Source organism: Diabrotica undecimpunctata, chromosome 6, assembly GCF_040954645.1.
Source record: "Diabrotica undecimpunctata isolate CICGRU chromosome 6, icDiaUnde3, whole genome shotgun sequence".
NCBI classification, from domain to species: domain Eukaryota; kingdom Metazoa; phylum Arthropoda; class Insecta; order Coleoptera; family Chrysomelidae; genus Diabrotica; species Diabrotica undecimpunctata.
In genome coordinates this window covers 155,127,659-155,145,412 of record NC_092808.1, presented here as the reverse complement: position 1 = coordinate 155,145,412, position 17,754 = coordinate 155,127,659, and the positions used below count along the sequence as shown (strand labels likewise).

Here is a 17,754-nt window from a genome sequence, read left to right as displayed (position 1 = left end):
TGTCTATCAGAGCAAAAATTGTTATTGGTTTTAGCGTTTTAGAGTTTTTGAGGACATCATTTGCGGCCGAATTTTCATTTGGAGCGAGATTCACATTCCACAGATTATTCAGTTTGGTAATTATGCTTTTGAAGCAAATAAAGTTGTAAATTTTGATAAGTTAAAAGTGCCTTACCACGCGAATTTCGATATGATAAAATCTCTAATAGAATAAATATTTAGACACGATTTTATGGAGCTAGAAGCCTGGCGGAATGGATATGCTTAGAACAAAAAAAAGAGTTCCAAGAGTAATACTAATTAATAGCTGGGGAGTAGAAACTTGCAGAGAAAAGTCACCGAATTCTGACATTTAACGCAAGTTAAATTTCATTATTTTGCATTTTAAGAGTTAAAGGTCGTTTCTTTAACTACAGTCTAATTAATGCGCATGCCCCGACAGAAGAAAAAGAAGAGGAAATTAAAGAAGATTTTTATGACTGATGAGAATTAGAGTCCGCATATCAGTTATGCCCAAAAAATGATATAAAAATAATCTATGGAGACCTAAACGCCATAGTTGGAAAAGAACAGCAATTCCAACCCACAATAGGCAGGCACAGTCTCCATGAGCAATCAAATGACAATGGCAATAGGTTAATAAACCTAGCAAGATCACTTAACATGGTGATTGCCAGCACATACTTCGCTCGCAAAGATATACACAAAGGTACCTGGAAATCCCCGGATGGACTTACAGTAAATATGATAGATCATGTTATTGTAGACTCGAGACACCAATCGAATATAATAAACGTCCGCACTAGAAGAGGGGCAAATGCGGATTCTGATCACTACCTGGTCGAAAGTAGGGTAAGGGCTAGAATTTCAAACATCAAAAAGGAAAGAGGCTCTAAACATGAACGATACAAGGTAGAAAGACTCAAAGAAACAAACAAAAATAAAGAGTATAAAGAAAAGATAAACAACAAACTAGAAAACAGAATAACACATGAAAACCTAAATAAAGAGTGGGAAGAATGCAGAGACATCATAAAAGAGGCAGCTAAAGAAGTACTAGGCATAAAAGGCAGAGAAAGAAAAACAAGAACGAATGACTGGTTTGACGAAGAATGTCAGATCATCACAGACAAAAAAAACAGAGCATATTTACTGATGCAACAGGGGCACAGAACCCGACAAGCAGAGGAAGAATATAAACGACTACGCAAAGAAGAAAAGAAAACTCACCGAAGAAAAAAGAGAGAATATATGAACAAAGAATTTCAAGAACTACAAGAACTAAGTAAATTAACAGAGACAAGAAAATTTTATCAGAGACTAAACAAAAGCAGAAAAGACTTCAAACCGAGAACAACGATGTGTAGAGATAAGGAAGGTAATATATTGACAGAACAGCAAGAGATACTAAGTAGATGGACAGAACATTTTACGGAAAAGTTTGAAGGAGATCGGAGAGAGACGACCCCTGATATACGATTAGACCAAGCAGACAACAGAGAAAAGACTCCACCAACAATAGCCGAGATTAGAGCAGCAGTAGAAAAATTATAGAACAATAAAGCACCGGGATCGGACCAAATAGCATCGGAGTTACTAAAGGAAGGAGGAGACGCACTACAAAAAACAATACATGAATTAATAACAAAGATATGGTCGAATAAACAGCTACCAACGGAGTGGAATAGCGGTATTATTGTACCATTACATAAAAAAGGAAATCAGTTAGAATGTGGAAACTACTGTGGAATCACGCTGCTGAATGCAGCATACAAAATAATGTCCAATGTCATTTATGAAAGACTTAGACCACACGCTGAAAAAATAGTTGGCAAATACCAAAGTGGCTTCTGTAGACAGAAGTCAACAATAGACCAGATATTTGTTCTACGACAGATCCTCGAAAAAACAAGTGAATATAACATCGACACACATCATCTCTTCATAGACTTTGAAAGCGCATATGACAATATAAACCGAGAATTCTTAATAAAAGCAATGAAAGAATTTAATATACCAACACAACTAATAGAACTGATAAAAGAATCTCTAAAAGTAGAAAGTAGAATCCGGATACAAAATGAATTAACGGAAACAATAGATGTGAAAAAGGGACAACGCCAGGGAGACGCTCTATCATGCATCTTGTTCAACATCGTACTCGAGAAAATACTGAGGGACACAACAGTCAATACACGAGGAACAATCATTAATAAAAGCGTGCAAATACTAGCATTTGCAGATGATGTTGACATAATCGCAAGATCAAGAAGAGAAATGATAGAGGCATACAACCAAATAGAACGAGCTGCACAAAATAGTGGTCTTAAAATCAATCAGACCAAAACAAAATATATGCAGGTAAGTAAAAACGCAGAAATAAGGCAGCCACAAAATATAACAATAGGAGAATGCAACATAGAGGGGATAAAAAACTTTATATACTTGGGATCCCTAGTCACGTCTGATAATAACGTTACGGAGGAAGTGAAGAGGCGAATATTTATTGCAAATAAATGTTACCATGGCTTAATTAGACACCTAAGATCAGATAACGTCGCAAGAAAGACAAAATGCCAAATATATAAAACCCTAATAAGACCGGTACTCACATATGGCTCAGAAACCTGGACACTCACTAAAAGAGAGGAAACGTTGTTAGCCACCTTCGAAAGAAAAATCTTGCGACACATATATAAGGGCACAAAAGAAAACGGAATATGGCGAAGACGATACAACTCTGAACTATACAAAATATACCAGGATCCGGATATTATAACATTCATTAAAATAGGACGGCTGCGTTGGATAGGACATGTAGAAAGAATGGAAGAAGGCGAAATACCAAACAAAATATTCAAACAGATGCCAGTAGGAAAAAGAACAAGAGGAAGACCGAAACTGAGATACTTAGAACAAATAGAAAATGATATAACAACCTTAAAAATAAAAAACTGGAGAAAAAAAGCACGAAACAGATCAGAATGGAGAAGAATCCTGGAACAGGCCAAGACCCAAAAAGGGTTGTCGAGCCAGTGATGATGATGATGATGAAATTTCATTATATTTTTTTTCAATAAAACGCATTTATTTTATGAATTTACGTCACAAAACTGTGTAGCAAAAGTTATCTGCTACATAGGTTACAATTACAATTGTCTTGATTTGTAGTTACTATCTCTCAAAATAAAGATTACTACAACTACTACTTCCACAAATTCCACTATCTCTTTTGTATAGCCCGGAAATTAAAACTCAGTAAGTAAAATAAACTATGAAGCTCTAAAAATCACTAAAAGCAAAGCATATATTGAACAATTCTTAGCTTACTATAGATGCAAACAAAATTTTAAAGTCGAAGTACTTTGTTATTGAACATACTTTCTTGATTTGTTTTACCCTTATCGATAAAATCAGTTACGATTACACGTAATAATACACGAGAGTAAGTAAATCCCAATTTCCATCCAAATCAGTGGAGACAAGGTATTCAATGACATTTCTTTAACAATAACTAATCTAGGGGGTCAGATTTAGGGAGTAAATTATGATAAAATCTTAAATGATGTTGTTTAATGTTAATTGACATTCATTCACTTCATTAAGAGATCATTTGAAACAAATACCCGCTTTAATTTACATTTATACGATTTTTTTTATAATAGGGGTAGTTTTGACCCCTAAAAAATACGAAGCAACCAACGGCACAAGTCCAAAACTGAAGTGGAGGGTAAGTAACCCCTAAATCCAAATTTTCATACCCTTCGGTAGTGACAAAGAAAATTACAGCAAGGAGGTAAATGAAATGTGGCTTGGAGATAAGTGGCGTGGTAGTCCCTTAAGCGGTTGATTCACTCATATGGAAAATGTTATACATACATGAATTATTTGCAGACTAAAGAAACAATCTTCCACAAATAAAGATTGAAACCGGGCCAAATATATTAAAAAAAGAAATGGAAAACGTAATAAAAAATGCTAAAAGCTGAGAAAGCCACTGAACCAGACGAAAAAATCTCTACAGAACGATAAATCCATTACTAGAGTATTATACTGTTACTAAAACTATATTATACTGATTAAGATTAAAACTTAGGATTAAAACTTAACCTTAGGTATGGCTGTTATCCACATTCATGACAATAATTAATGCGGGAAAAAAGCTTCCGTCGCTCAACAATATGCAAAAGATATTTCTTAAAATCTATCTATATAAAAGGCTATGATGACAAGTCACACCAAAGTTGTACAAAATATTAAAATATTATTCTGTTGTAGTCCTAGCCTTACTTAAATAGGAGAAAGACAGAAAAAAAATAAGTTGAGTGATTGTAGATGCAATTCATTGGCTCCCCCCTCGCATGGTGACGGACAAAACCACTAGTCATTCAAAATCACGTCTAGCAGACGCTGGAACTTAAAATTAGCGATACACAATTAGAATTGAAAAAAGAATTAGACTTTAAACAAGCTATGTCTGTTCTAAATGTACTCATACAGCGACGCGACGCTTGAAATTTAATCACTAGGTACACGCAAATTTCATAGACTTACGGAAATTGGAATATTAGGACCATCTAAATCTGCTAAATCTGCATTGGTTGCACCACAAAAGAAGTTTAGAACATTAATATATTTGATGATATTCATTCTCCGATAAAAGAAAAACAAACAACGATACTATGTACTACACAAAGAACTTTTCAACCTCCCCTCGTAAATGAAGTTGTAAAAAATTTCATTTGATAGTTTTATCATGAATTAAAAATTTTGTCGCTGACAATACCAGACAATATTTGGTAACATCTACGATTTATTTAGAACAAAAAAAAAATTAAATAATGTATAGATGCCATAGGATTTACATAAAAATAAGATTGACGCAAACTTCCGATTTTAAGACTCATTGAAAAACTTAAGTACGTCTCTGAACGACAACAGGAAACACCAAGCAATACTAATTATTTTTTATGACGGGTGGTAGCAATCGTATTGTTCTTTATCAGTTATCGCTTAGTATATTATAAAACTATGTCACTTTTATTGCCTCGGTCCGTATTGGTGCAATAAATAACTCTGCAGTTTAAATATGCGTTAGACTGGTTGGTATAAAACAAGTATTTCAGTGATTCAATATGTGCATCATTGAACGCGAGCAATGTGTGGTGTTCTCTAATCTATAAGGTAAGTTGTTATTTTTATTTCTAGTTGAACCGACACGATAAAACAAGTTTTCAGGTTTTTTACATATTTGTATTATATTCTTGTCCTTGATCGTCGTAATTGTGTACGAGATCTATTTATCAAAAGTTTTTCGTTGGAAGATTATTCGGTAAATGAATTTCTCAGAGAAAATTAAACTTCAAGTATTGCTTTTTCGTGTTAGTGTAAGTATTTTAAATCAATGTCCAAAATTATTACTTTTAAAATATTAAAAAAGCTTCAAAATGTAAAATGAAAGCTGTAAAATTGATTTGCTGCTCCGAAAACTGAGCAAAAATAAGACAAAATTATTAATTCTTTACATAAGTCTTGTAAAATCAACCTACACCTTTAATATTGCGTGTAAAGTTGGGTCTTGTGGTGTCAAAATTTCAAATTGACCCATCAATTAGTTTATTTAATTTGTTTATCCCAGAAATCTTTTTTGGTAATAACATTATTAAGTTCGTACTGAAGATAGGGTAATTCTTCGGGTACTAGATGAAAGATACGGAGTTTTACCATCAATATGTAACAAACAAGTGAAAAAAAAAACAAATTGTTGAATGAAAAATTACTTCATTTTTAACATCATAGATGTATCTGTTTTGGGTTGAGTAAATTGTATGTAATCCTATTTGTTTGCTTTAATTTTCAATTAAATGTGCAATGTTGCAAAATTTAATGTTTTGCAATTAAATTTCCTTCAAGATAGAATTAACTGCAAATTGAAAAAATAATTATTATTGCAATATTAGCAAAAACCGTTAAAAGTCAAAAATCAATGTTTTTTCAATAATCTTTTTCCGGTATTTAAAAACCACATAAAAACTTCAAAATTTATCCAGAAAATTTTTTAATATAAAAAAACACTACATAAAATTTCAACAAGTGGTTTTCTCAAAATAATTTTGCAATCTAAATTTAAAAAAAAGTTTCAAGTAACTTTCAAAATTATGCAGAGCCACCAAAAAAAGTTTTACATAGTTGATAACCCTTTTTACATATAAAAGGGCATTCAAGCTTTCAAATTAAATTCGAATTATTGATATCCGTTGAATAGGAGAGCCTAGGGAATTTTTTAAACAACTGTAAATTTTTAAGCTAATAAACAAATAGAATAACATTTTCAATTTTCGATTAACATTTTTTTTTCTAAATTTATATCGAAAATTCAGCAAAAGATGCGTATTAAAAAAAACACCAAGATTGGTCAATTAGTTAAGTTATGATCGATCAAAGTTGCCATAAGCCTAAAGAGCCATCTGCTGAAGCTGTTTTTAAAAGTCATCCACAAAATAATTTACCGGAAATGCGAGGAACAAATTGCGCCCAATCAGTTTGGATTTGTGAACGCCGTTGGTACGAGGGAAGCTTTATTTAGCGTTCAAGTATTGTTTCATAAATGTAAGCTGTGATGTTTTTGCATGCCTGATTGACTACACGAAGGCTTTCGATATAGTCAGTCATGAACAAATGATGGAAGTGCTGAAGAGGACAGGGATTGGCGGAAGAGACCTAAAAATAATAGCTAAGGAAAAACCAAGGAAAACATAATCATCAGCAAGGAAAACATAAGTGGAGCAAATCTGTATGTGAACCAAATGAAAATTAACGTTTCTCACAGTACAACTACTTGAGAACTATAATCAATGAGTCGTGAGACAATACCCACGAGATTAAATGTCGCATCGAAAAGACAAAAAGTGCATTCTTGACTATGAGCTCTGTGTTCAAGAGCCATGACCTCACCCTAGAAACAAAAATAAGGCTCCTTAAATGTAACGTCTACTCAGTGCTTCTGTACGGAGTAGAAACGTGGACATTGAAGGTAACCATTGACGTAACCATTTTATTCAGGCAGAGCCGACCTGGGGCCTCAAGATATTTAAAATATCGCGGAAGTCAGACGTCCTACCGCCTGAGCTATCCGGCCCGCTTTCAATAAAAAGTTAATTTATAAATCATCAATAAAAAATTAATTTATTAATTCAATAATTAATCCTCAATAAAAAATTAATTTATTAATTTATCATTCAATAAAAAATTAATTGAATAAATCCTTGATCGATTATTTATTAAGTTCATTTCATATAAACTATTTAATGCAAACAAATAATATATTTATATAATTTTATTTATGTTAAATACAAACAAAAAGAAAAATTGTACAGTTCTTTAAAAAATTTTCTCAGTTCTCATCTTCAACGGGTTTCAATGATTTCATTTGAAAGCGTGAATGCTCTTTTATCAGTAAAAACATTTTCAAGTATTTAAAACTTTGTTTTGTTGGCTCTGCATAATTTTGAACTTTTTCAAAAATTTATGTTGCAAAATTATTTTGTAAAAACTAAACGATGGATTGTGCTGAATTTTGTGAAGTTTTTTGTATATATTAAAAATATATTGTGGGTAAATTTTGAAGCTTCTATTTGGCTTATATTTTAAACACCTGAACAAAATTATTGAAAAAACATTGATTTTTGACCCTTTTAAAATGGTTTTTGATAATTTTGCAACTATAATAATTATTTTTTCAGTTTGCAATAAACTATTTTGTAGAGAATTTAATTGCAAAACTTTTTTGTTTTCACAAAATGTTTCTAAAATGCTTGGCTGCCGAGATATAGCAACGAAAAATAGAAAATAAAATTGAACTTTTCTAATTTTTTTCACAAACTGTTTTATTAAAAATTTAGCCCACCTTTCAAAGTGTCCGCATAGAGAAATTCTCATTTGTAATAATATTGCGAAGCGGATTAAAGCAAAAAAATAGGATCATTATAAAGTTTACCCAAATGAGGATGTATTAGAACAGTATTTAATATAAAACATTTAATATTACTTTCAAACTATTGCTCGTACATGAAAACTTTTTTCATTATCGAAAAGCTGAGTTTTTAAACGAATTTACACAAAAAACAAGGTTTTTCCACAATTTGGAGCAAAGTTGGTAGGGCTTCCCCTAAAACCTCCCTTGTATGGCAGTAAAAACTCAAAAAAAAAAACGATTTTACCAACAATCTGTAAGTCGTAGGAAAAAATGTTCCAAACAAATGTATGTCTTCTCGATATTTTTCAAATTGCTAAAAATTAAAAGGTTATCGATTTTGCAGCAACAAATTTCCAAAACAATATTTTTGCCAGTACTTTTCGCAAAATTTCATTTCTACACTCTCGAATTTTTTTTTGCCAATTAGACAAACAACTTTGCGATAGGAAATTTAATTATGATCATTTTTACTTTTATCTATTGTAGATGACGTGATAGTTTGAGATGTATTCAGTAAAAGAGGTTGGAAAAACAAGTTCTGTAACATCATTTTTTCGTTCAAAATTTTTTCTTGAATTTTCCACAACTTTTTCAACCAGCCTATGTTCAAATTCTAGTTGTAAGCTTCCCTCCCGAAACATTTCTACAAAAACGTAAAGACGGGCACTCACTACAACTATATTAAGCTAATTTTGTACATATCCTGACTGGATTAAAGACCTTTAGACTTGGTCAAACACAAAAGTCTTAAAATACTATAACTACTGAAAATTTGAGCCCAAAAACTAGTGCTTAAGTCACAACATCAAATACAATAATTATTTTATGGTAGTCTAGTCAACTGGGTTTTCAGAAGAAAGCCCACAACTAGACCAAGCCATGAAGATTTACTACAGGGAGAGTTGGAACCCAAACCCAGTCAAAACAAATATAGAAGAAAATTAGAAGACAAAACTCAAACAACCGAAACAGAATTTTAAATTGTACATCAAGATCAATAAGAATTAACTGAAATCCAAATGATAAGATAAGATCAGAGACCAAGCTATTAAGGACTTCAAATAAATTCAAATATCAAAATTCATCTAAAGATCATGAAATAGGTATACTGATGATGTGAATCTACAGAGTAATGTCAGTAGTAATTGGAGCAGAATAGAAGTATACAGAATAGGTCTGGATATCACACATTTTCAACTAGAGATTGGTACAGTAAACAACATAATGTTGTTTCATTACCATGGCCATTACATATCATCTATGAATAGTTAAGTTTTTCATTTATCACTGAAATGTGCTCATGATTCAAATTTTTCGATTTCTCACAAAAAAATTTGCAAAATGATATTTTAGTTACTTTTTTTTTGAAATTTTCATTTCTATCTGCTTAAATTTTTTTATTAATTATGAAAGAAATTTTTGATCCGAAATTTAGTTGTGATTATAATAACAATTAGTAAACTAATATTTTTTGGGGGTTCCTCTTCAATAAAAAAAATTAGCTACGTTCAGGACTTCAATCTTGTACCAAACTACTATCTATGTTATACAATAATTTATTGACTGGATTAAACTTTAGTTTTTCTTTCATGCATGCACTTTATAATATCATATGATCTGTTATCTTCTATTGCTACGATTTACTGATTTATCAATTGTTCAATATCAATTTAATTATTAAACTAAAATTGTATGGGTTTCCCATATTTATATTAAAATTTTGGTTCTAGACCATGCACAACTTTTTACAAAGAATAACTTTTTTTCGTAAAATTAATAATAAAAAAGTTTCCCATTATGATGCCGACTTAATTGGACACGCTAAATATATACAGGGTGAGTTTTTAGTGCGACGTTGGTGGATAATTCCATTATAGTACACGACATGTAAAAAAGTTATTTAGAAAAAATGTAGGAAATAATATTCTCCAGGCTTGGATAATATTCTGAATTCTACAGGGTAATTAATAACTATGTGGTAAGGCAAACGAGTTATGACCATTTTTATTTCGAAATCGCTATGAAATAAACACACTGTATATAAAGAAATATAAAGTATAACAAAAATCAATGTTAAACTTCCGAGATATGTTTAGTTTTCTTCAAATTTCGGAAATACCTTCAATTTTTGTAAGTAGAAATAACTTAGATTTGTGTAATAATATAAGAAAATTCTTTTTATTCAATAAATAACTAATAAAAAAATATAAATCTAATGAATATATGCACTAAATGTAACAGTTTTTTGATTAATATTATATCAACAGAAAAGAAATTCATAATTGTGGGTTGTGAGGAGCAATTATTAAGTAAAAGGCCACTTGAATCAGTTAACAACCGTAAAACAGTAGGCTTTGAACAAAGAATAACAGTTTTCATATTTCTACCATTTAATCCTTCTGTGTGGTTTGTTTTTAGAAATTACCTACTTGTATCTGGAATATATCAACAGTGATATCCTAAATGAAGGAATAAGTTAAAGCTTTTGAAAAATTAATAAATCATTTTGTTCACCCTGGGTCAGTTGCATACGAAAAAAATGAAGAGAAACTGGATACTTGTGGTTGAACATTATTCTTCACATACCATTGTTGTAAATGGGTCCCAATATTCTTCTTAACAACTTTCTTTGCCTTAATAGATGTCAATTGAACCATGATTTTTTTTTCCAAATTAAAATAACTTTCCACTTTTAGAACTAAACACTATTCTTCTGTAAACATTCTATGTTTCGACTGTCTTTTATTTTCTTCCAAATTGCTCATTTTACTTTATTTAAGCACTGGTATGAATACAACTACTACAACTTAAAAAGAATCAGGAGTCCTATATCTGGAGAAGCAATCAAAACTATCCAGAAAAAGCAATTGAACACAAACAGCTGATATGATACTATATAACAAAGAAAAGTTTGCACTGAGATTGCACAAACTGTTTACATTGTGCACAAAAATATATAATAATAATATATATAAAATAAATAAAAGAAGCTTTTAATAATATTGACATACAAATGAAATGTGGCTGTCATTTGAATATTGGTTACAAACTTGCATAGACATTGGAGCTGGACATTTTGAACATTTATTTTAGATTTATTTACTTATTACCACATTAAAGAGATGCATTATAGATTATATTTTGTATTATTTATTGAATGAAAATATTTTTTTCATATTATTACAAAAGACTTTGTAATAATATTGAATGCATTCCTGAAATTTGAAGAAATGTACTGTATATGAATATTCGTTAATCATTTCTATTCAACTTAATTTGAGAACTAGAAGATATTGTTTACCTTATTATGTAAAATAAATAATGATTATACAAGGTGTTTATTTCATAGCGATATTGGGGTGACCAATTAAAAAAAAAATATGTTTGTTTAACCACATAGTTATTGATCACCCTGTAGAATTCTGCATATTTTCCTAGCCTGAAGAATATCATTGCCTACACTTTTTTTAAATAACTTTTTTGGATATCCGGTACCTTAATGGAAATATTGACTGATGTCACACTAAAAACTCACCCTGTATAGGTATATATAATAAAACAGAAATATAAAAGAACCAAAAAAAGATAGAAATAAACACAGCTCAAATGGCTACTTTGTACCTTTTATTCCATAAGGATCTAAATAATGAAGCCAGCAAAAAAGATAGTAATGTATTTGAAGAGTTACGTAAAATTGAATTTTCACTCGGATAAACCTAGTAGTGAATAAAATACTGCATGTTCAACAAAGTTCTTTCTTAATCCAACAAAATAAAAGGAAGTTAGATAAAGAAACAAACAATGCTTCTTAACGTACTTCCCTCAAAGGCTAGGTATATCAAAGAAAAATTTCTTTTCGTACCTAGTTTTCTTGTACAAATCATAAATTCACTTCTAGGTATTTCAACAACGAAAAAAAAAAACAAAATGGAAAGGTTATTATAAAAACAACAAAAGTAAAAGAACAAACATAAATTATTATGAACGAAATCTTTATTGAATATATTTACAATTTGTACAAGCTGAAAAATACAAAATTTGTCAACTAAACAGTAATTTCAAAGAACTAGCACACACATGATTGCTAAAGGGCACACAGAATCAAGTGGGAATCATATTTAGGTGGAATGTTTAACTAAAAGTTGAGAAAATATAGATGTACTACCTAAGAAGCTGAAAGAAAAGGTTAATATAATCATTTTTTATGTATAAGGGTTTTCTGGTTTGTTGTTACAAAAGTCCAAATTTTTGGTACAAATAAGAAATGTGTTTTACTGTAAACATGTCCTAGAAGTGAAAGAAAACAGATAAATACATATTATAATATATTATGGCGTGACAAGTTTTATACAGTAATTGTAACCTATTAATTCAACAAGAATTAAACAAGATATAGCTGTTAGACAAACAAGACTGTTCAGAATTTAATGACTTCCGTTAGTTGATTTTATTTTTATAACTTCATATAGTTGATTTCATTTCCAAGTTTTCGATGCATCTAGATTCATCAGGTGTATTAAATACCAACAATTCCTTTAATTCTCAAAACTTTTCCTTATCTAACTGAGCCTATTGACTAAAAGAGTTATCAACATAAAATTGGTAAACAAAAGAATTGCATAAAACTGGTAAAAAGTAAAAAAAAAACAGTAAATGGTGATAAGATGATAATTGATGGAATATAATCAACAGGAAAACATTGCAAACATTTATTTGTAGGGTACAAACCTTCCTGTTTGGCTTATGATAACAAATTAACAATTAACTAAGCTTAACAATTTTTTAGTAGTGTTCTAGTAAGTACTGTTACAATATATATTGAAGAGTACTTATGTAAATTTGTGATGTAATTATGAATGTTAATTTTTTGAACATTCCTGCATAGTAATTTATAAAACAAAAAGCATTCAGTACTTTTTATACATTCATTTATATAATTGTTTCAATTACAATAACATAAATAACATGGAGTCTTCACAATATACATTCATTTAGATGACAACATGAACATTGATCGAGAAGTCGCCTAAAAATCCTAAAAAATGTTCCAAACCTGACAAAAAAACTCCTACAAAGGAAGAAGATTAAGACCAAAAAGGAAACACTAGGGCCTATAAGTGTGTATATTACTATTTAAGCTACAACTACTGTTGGGTGATTAGATATTCAAGATTATGTACTTTAAGTACAACTTATGTTGCAACAAATCCAACTTCTAGCTATATAATGAATAGTAAAATAACAATAAGGCAGTTGCGACTCATCTTAGTATATAACAACTTAACACTATAGTCCCAGTTAGTTATATTGGAAAGCTAGCTGTAATATCTTAGGTGCTTTAATATAGAATAAATATTATAATTTTCTAATTACTATTGCTTTCAATTTTAATTAACAACAGTCATAAAATGATTTATTTTATAGCCAATTTTGTTGTTTTTCAGGGTTAATATCTAGCAGTAACTATGTGAGATTCATCATGCCACCAATACTAGAACAAATTTTTAAAAACCTGACCAGAAGAAGTAAGGTAATAAGACCAACAATATTCTTTAGTCCTTACTGTAAGATACATATTTTAATGACTTACATTGATATTTTTATTGACAGGTGCATTTATAAAGGTTTGTGAAACATTTAGAGCAATTAGTGTTAGATTTTAATCACGGTTTTACTCATAGTAATTATCTGATAAATTATATCAATTAAAGAGGTTCCACAAACAGTATGAATGTCTTTGTTTCATACCTCTACAGAGGGTTTTTTTTTTTTTTGAGAGTTGGATAAAGTACTAATCTATAGCCACTGGGCTACAAGCGGCCCAGTGTAGAGAACACTGGAAAGAACTGAGGGAGGTCTATGTCCAGCAGTGGACGGGATTGGCTGATTGATGATGATGATAGCCATTAAGTATGCAATGCCACTGCTTCACTTTGTCCCTATCCCTATTATTACCCAAATTGTCTATTTAACAGTTGAATTGGGAGATTTTTAGATCTAATAAAACAGTTTATGCTTTGTTGCAGTGTACAATATTAATCCTTTGACAGTCAAAAACCCTTTGAATTGAGCTCCTCATAGTACTGGTTGGGCTGTAGGAGTTAGCAGAGGCTATTACTATCTTGGACTTTGCAATTAAAACACTTACTGGTCATTAAGGGCTTTTTCTTAAGACAAAACTTATTGAAAAGTAGTGGACGATGAGTGGTACTTGAGCTCTATCTAGATATATCATGTTAATTTCTATTTTTAATTTTCACTTTAGTTTTTCTGAATTAATCTCTTTTATCTGTACAAAAGCATTTAAGAGATATGCTGCATCTATCTATATATGTCTCTTGAATTCAGCTTTACATTATGAAACAGTTCCTTTTTATACAAAATACCTTTATTTTTCAGAATGTCACAATAAAGTTATTTAATAATAAACTTTATTTATTTTTTAATAAACTATTTATCATTATATAGTCTTTTATTTAACTATAACCTAGAACAATTTGTAAGGACATTAATTATTTATTTAATGTTACTTCCTAGCTGAAATTCATCTAAATGCTGTTCTACTTTTTAAAAAGCATTTAGTAGATGGCTAACAAACAGTTTAGAATTTAACCCATTTAACACAACTTGCTTTGTGAAACTGTTGCATTTTTATACATAGTGAGCCAATTATTTTTCAAAATAACAAGATCTTTTGGAAGATAAGTGCCAGGATGAGGATGATTTGTTTATATAAGTATCTACTGTTGTTTTTAATAAAATATTTACAAATATTGAGACTTTTATTTAACATACCTATATCCTAGGATAAGTTGTAAGAATATTACAAATTTGTAATCTGCATGTGTTGATATTCGCTGTCTCATTTGACAAGAGGCTATTAAATATAATTTATTGCCTTATGCCAGACAGATTCTCATGTTACAGATCCAAACTTGCCAGCATGTTTAAATTCAAATTGTATCGTGTTGATTTTTAAGTTAATATATTGTGTTATATTTATGGTAGTTATTGTTAAGTTATTTACTGGTCGTGTTATTTTGTAGAGTTTAGTTTATTTGTGATTTAATGATTAAATTTCAAGAAATTCTTACACTAATAGTTTCAAAAGTAAATATTTTTAAAAATCATATAGTACACATCATTGGCTTTCACATGCTTCTGTTGGCAATTGGGAATATCTAAATTGAATGTAGTTTGAGTAATATTTAAATCATATAATGTTCTTTATCTATAAAGTTCCACAATGTAAAAATTTTACAAAGAATTAAATGAAAATGGCTAAGAAATATACTCCACAACCACCAGTATGTACAGATGCCACAATCTGTAGCATTTTTGTGGATTTCAAAATAAAATTAAAGCCTAAGTGAATCATTGTGAAAACAAAAGTCATTTTTGATCAGAACACCAAAAGGTTAGTAAAACCTATAATTTTCACGATTTTTTATGTATTACTCTTAGTAAGGGCAGTAAAATTAATTTCTTTTTCTGATTTACCATCTTTAATGAGATACCTATCAGAAAAAATGATATCATGTGATTTATCTTTAAAAAGACAACCACATTCAAACATGAGTAAAATTATCTCATTATATTTTGTCCATTATTATTTTGTGAACAGTATTCAGTAGAAAATATTTATTAATCTACTAGAAAGATCACATTAAATTGTAGATTGATATAGTGTGTCATCATTTAAGCTTAATTATGATAAAAAAACTGCCATATGAATCTAAGTTCTTTTATATGCTTAGGTAATTTTTCAAGAAAAGCTTATCAGCAAAGTTGTTTTTCAAGACTACTTCAAAAGTATACTTCGAATGTAATTAGACTATTTGCTGTAAGACATAGTTGGTTTATTCTTAGTGATAGCCTTCTCTATATAAAATCCTTAATGGAAACTCATTTTCAAAAGAATATGATTAATCTTTGATATTTCATTTTCTTTAGTGTAATTTTGTAGAAAAGGTATTTTTAATTAGACAGTCGGATTGATTACTACACAAATTTTTAATTTTGCAGCCTATAATTGAGTATATATGAAAATACACATATCACAACAGATATGTTGGTAAATTTGTACTAACAATCTCTCTCAACAGACAAAGAATTGAATAAAACATCTCTCTAACAAATACGTATCCCAAAACACAACTTTTTAAAACACTTTCATCTATGTTCCAATAGAAGTACAGACCCCAACAGACCAGATATAGTTTATTTACTTTGGGAACATACATTGTTATATAAAAATGAAACAATTAAGATGTCAATACAATCAACAAATCTGCTGATGTAGGTCAAATATTAGTTTGATAGGTAGGATAGAATAGAACAAAAGGTAAAAAGGATGTGAAACTCCTCAAATCAAGAACTATTTTACTTGAATGTTGTTGATAAATGTAGGAACTCTTTTTTTGACAATTTCTGGTTTAAATTTTTAAATATTTCGATAATAATGCTGTGGGAAGCATTATATTGGAGATAACCAAATATATTTTTATCAAATTTAATAAAAATTAGTTTTAAATCAAGGTTAATCTTTAATAGTTGTTGCTTGGTAGAGTTCAAAAATCTCTCATATCAAAGATTTATTTATATTTTATATAGTAATCTCTTGTTTGTCTAATGGAATTTTTTATAGTTAACTTTAGATATTTCATACATTTTTTTTCTAGTTCTAATATAATAGGTAAATTATTATAAATATTTTATACCAAACAAAAGGGAAACCAAGAAAATGTCTTGTTTAGAAAATATATTACAGAAGGAAAGAAGTGGACCATATCCTTGTACCATCAATAAGATGTTTTGAACCTGAAGTTTCACAAGTAGAATTGTCACATTGACAATATATGAAAAAGCTGTAACCAGAAAACCCCCAGAGTAAAAATTAAAATACTCAAACCGTGCCATATTATGAAGGATACACTTTGAGCCTCTGGCCCATGTCCTGGATGAAGTTGGCAGCTTGCTGGCGATTGGAAAGTTCCTTGTGTGCATCGAAGCCACATTTTCTCGATGGAGTATTTTCTAACTGTTCCTTCGTAAAATACCACCTATCGTTCGGGTTCGACGGGGTAGCCATTTACAAGTTACGAGTATTTTGTTAACGCAGATGGCGTTAATATTATTAGAACTAAAGTCCATCAAAATAATTACAGTCAAACGTGACTGTATAATAATTATCCACTATGAATGATACCACGCTTAAATTTTACTATAAAAATAAATGAATAATGTCAGGCGAGCACTTATCACAAAAAGAAATGGAGAATGGAGGTTATTAATTGCGTCACTGAGATTTGGGAATTTCCAGTGTTAGTCTTGCGATTATTTTCAGTTTTTGTGAAATTTAGAAACCGTACATTTAAATATATCACCTCTAATTAAAGTATGTAGTTTGCATAACAAATTAAGATATTTTTTAATAGTTACGATATAATTTTAAATACTTAAATTCGTACATACACAAAATCGCAAAAATTGATGTTATCCACTACTCGATGGCCGACCAACCATGCTTAACAAGTGTAGCACTGAATACACATTCACATCCAAAAACAAGATACCAGATTAGACTAATTTTACCCGATTAAATTTTAATAAATCACATAAGATTTTTTCCTATAAAACAAATATGATAATACTTGATATTACTGAAATAACTGTAAATAAAAATATCAGTTTAGTTGTGACTTTGACTAGTGCCGTTCTTGGAATTCCTTAGGTCGTGTCTATTACTACGACGACGGCATTTTTTCACAACTACGTTT

The 17,754-nt window shown here is 30.0% G+C and overlaps 1 protein-coding gene across 1 annotated transcript in view; it reads right to left on the bottom strand.

Annotated features, from left to right (window-relative positions):
• CycT (Cyclin T) overlaps nucleotides 1-17,684 on the bottom strand; it is a 56,977-nt gene extending 39,293 nt beyond the window's left edge. Inside the window, exon 1 of the mRNA XM_072535883.1 lies at nucleotides 16,909-17,684. Within this exon, the coding sequence (XP_072391984.1) occupies nucleotides 16,909-17,066 (158 nt within the window). The 5' untranslated portion in view covers nucleotides 17,067-17,684. The remainder of the gene's footprint in view (nucleotides 1-16,908) is intronic.
• Between the last annotated feature and the right edge of the window lie 70 nt (nucleotides 17,685-17,754).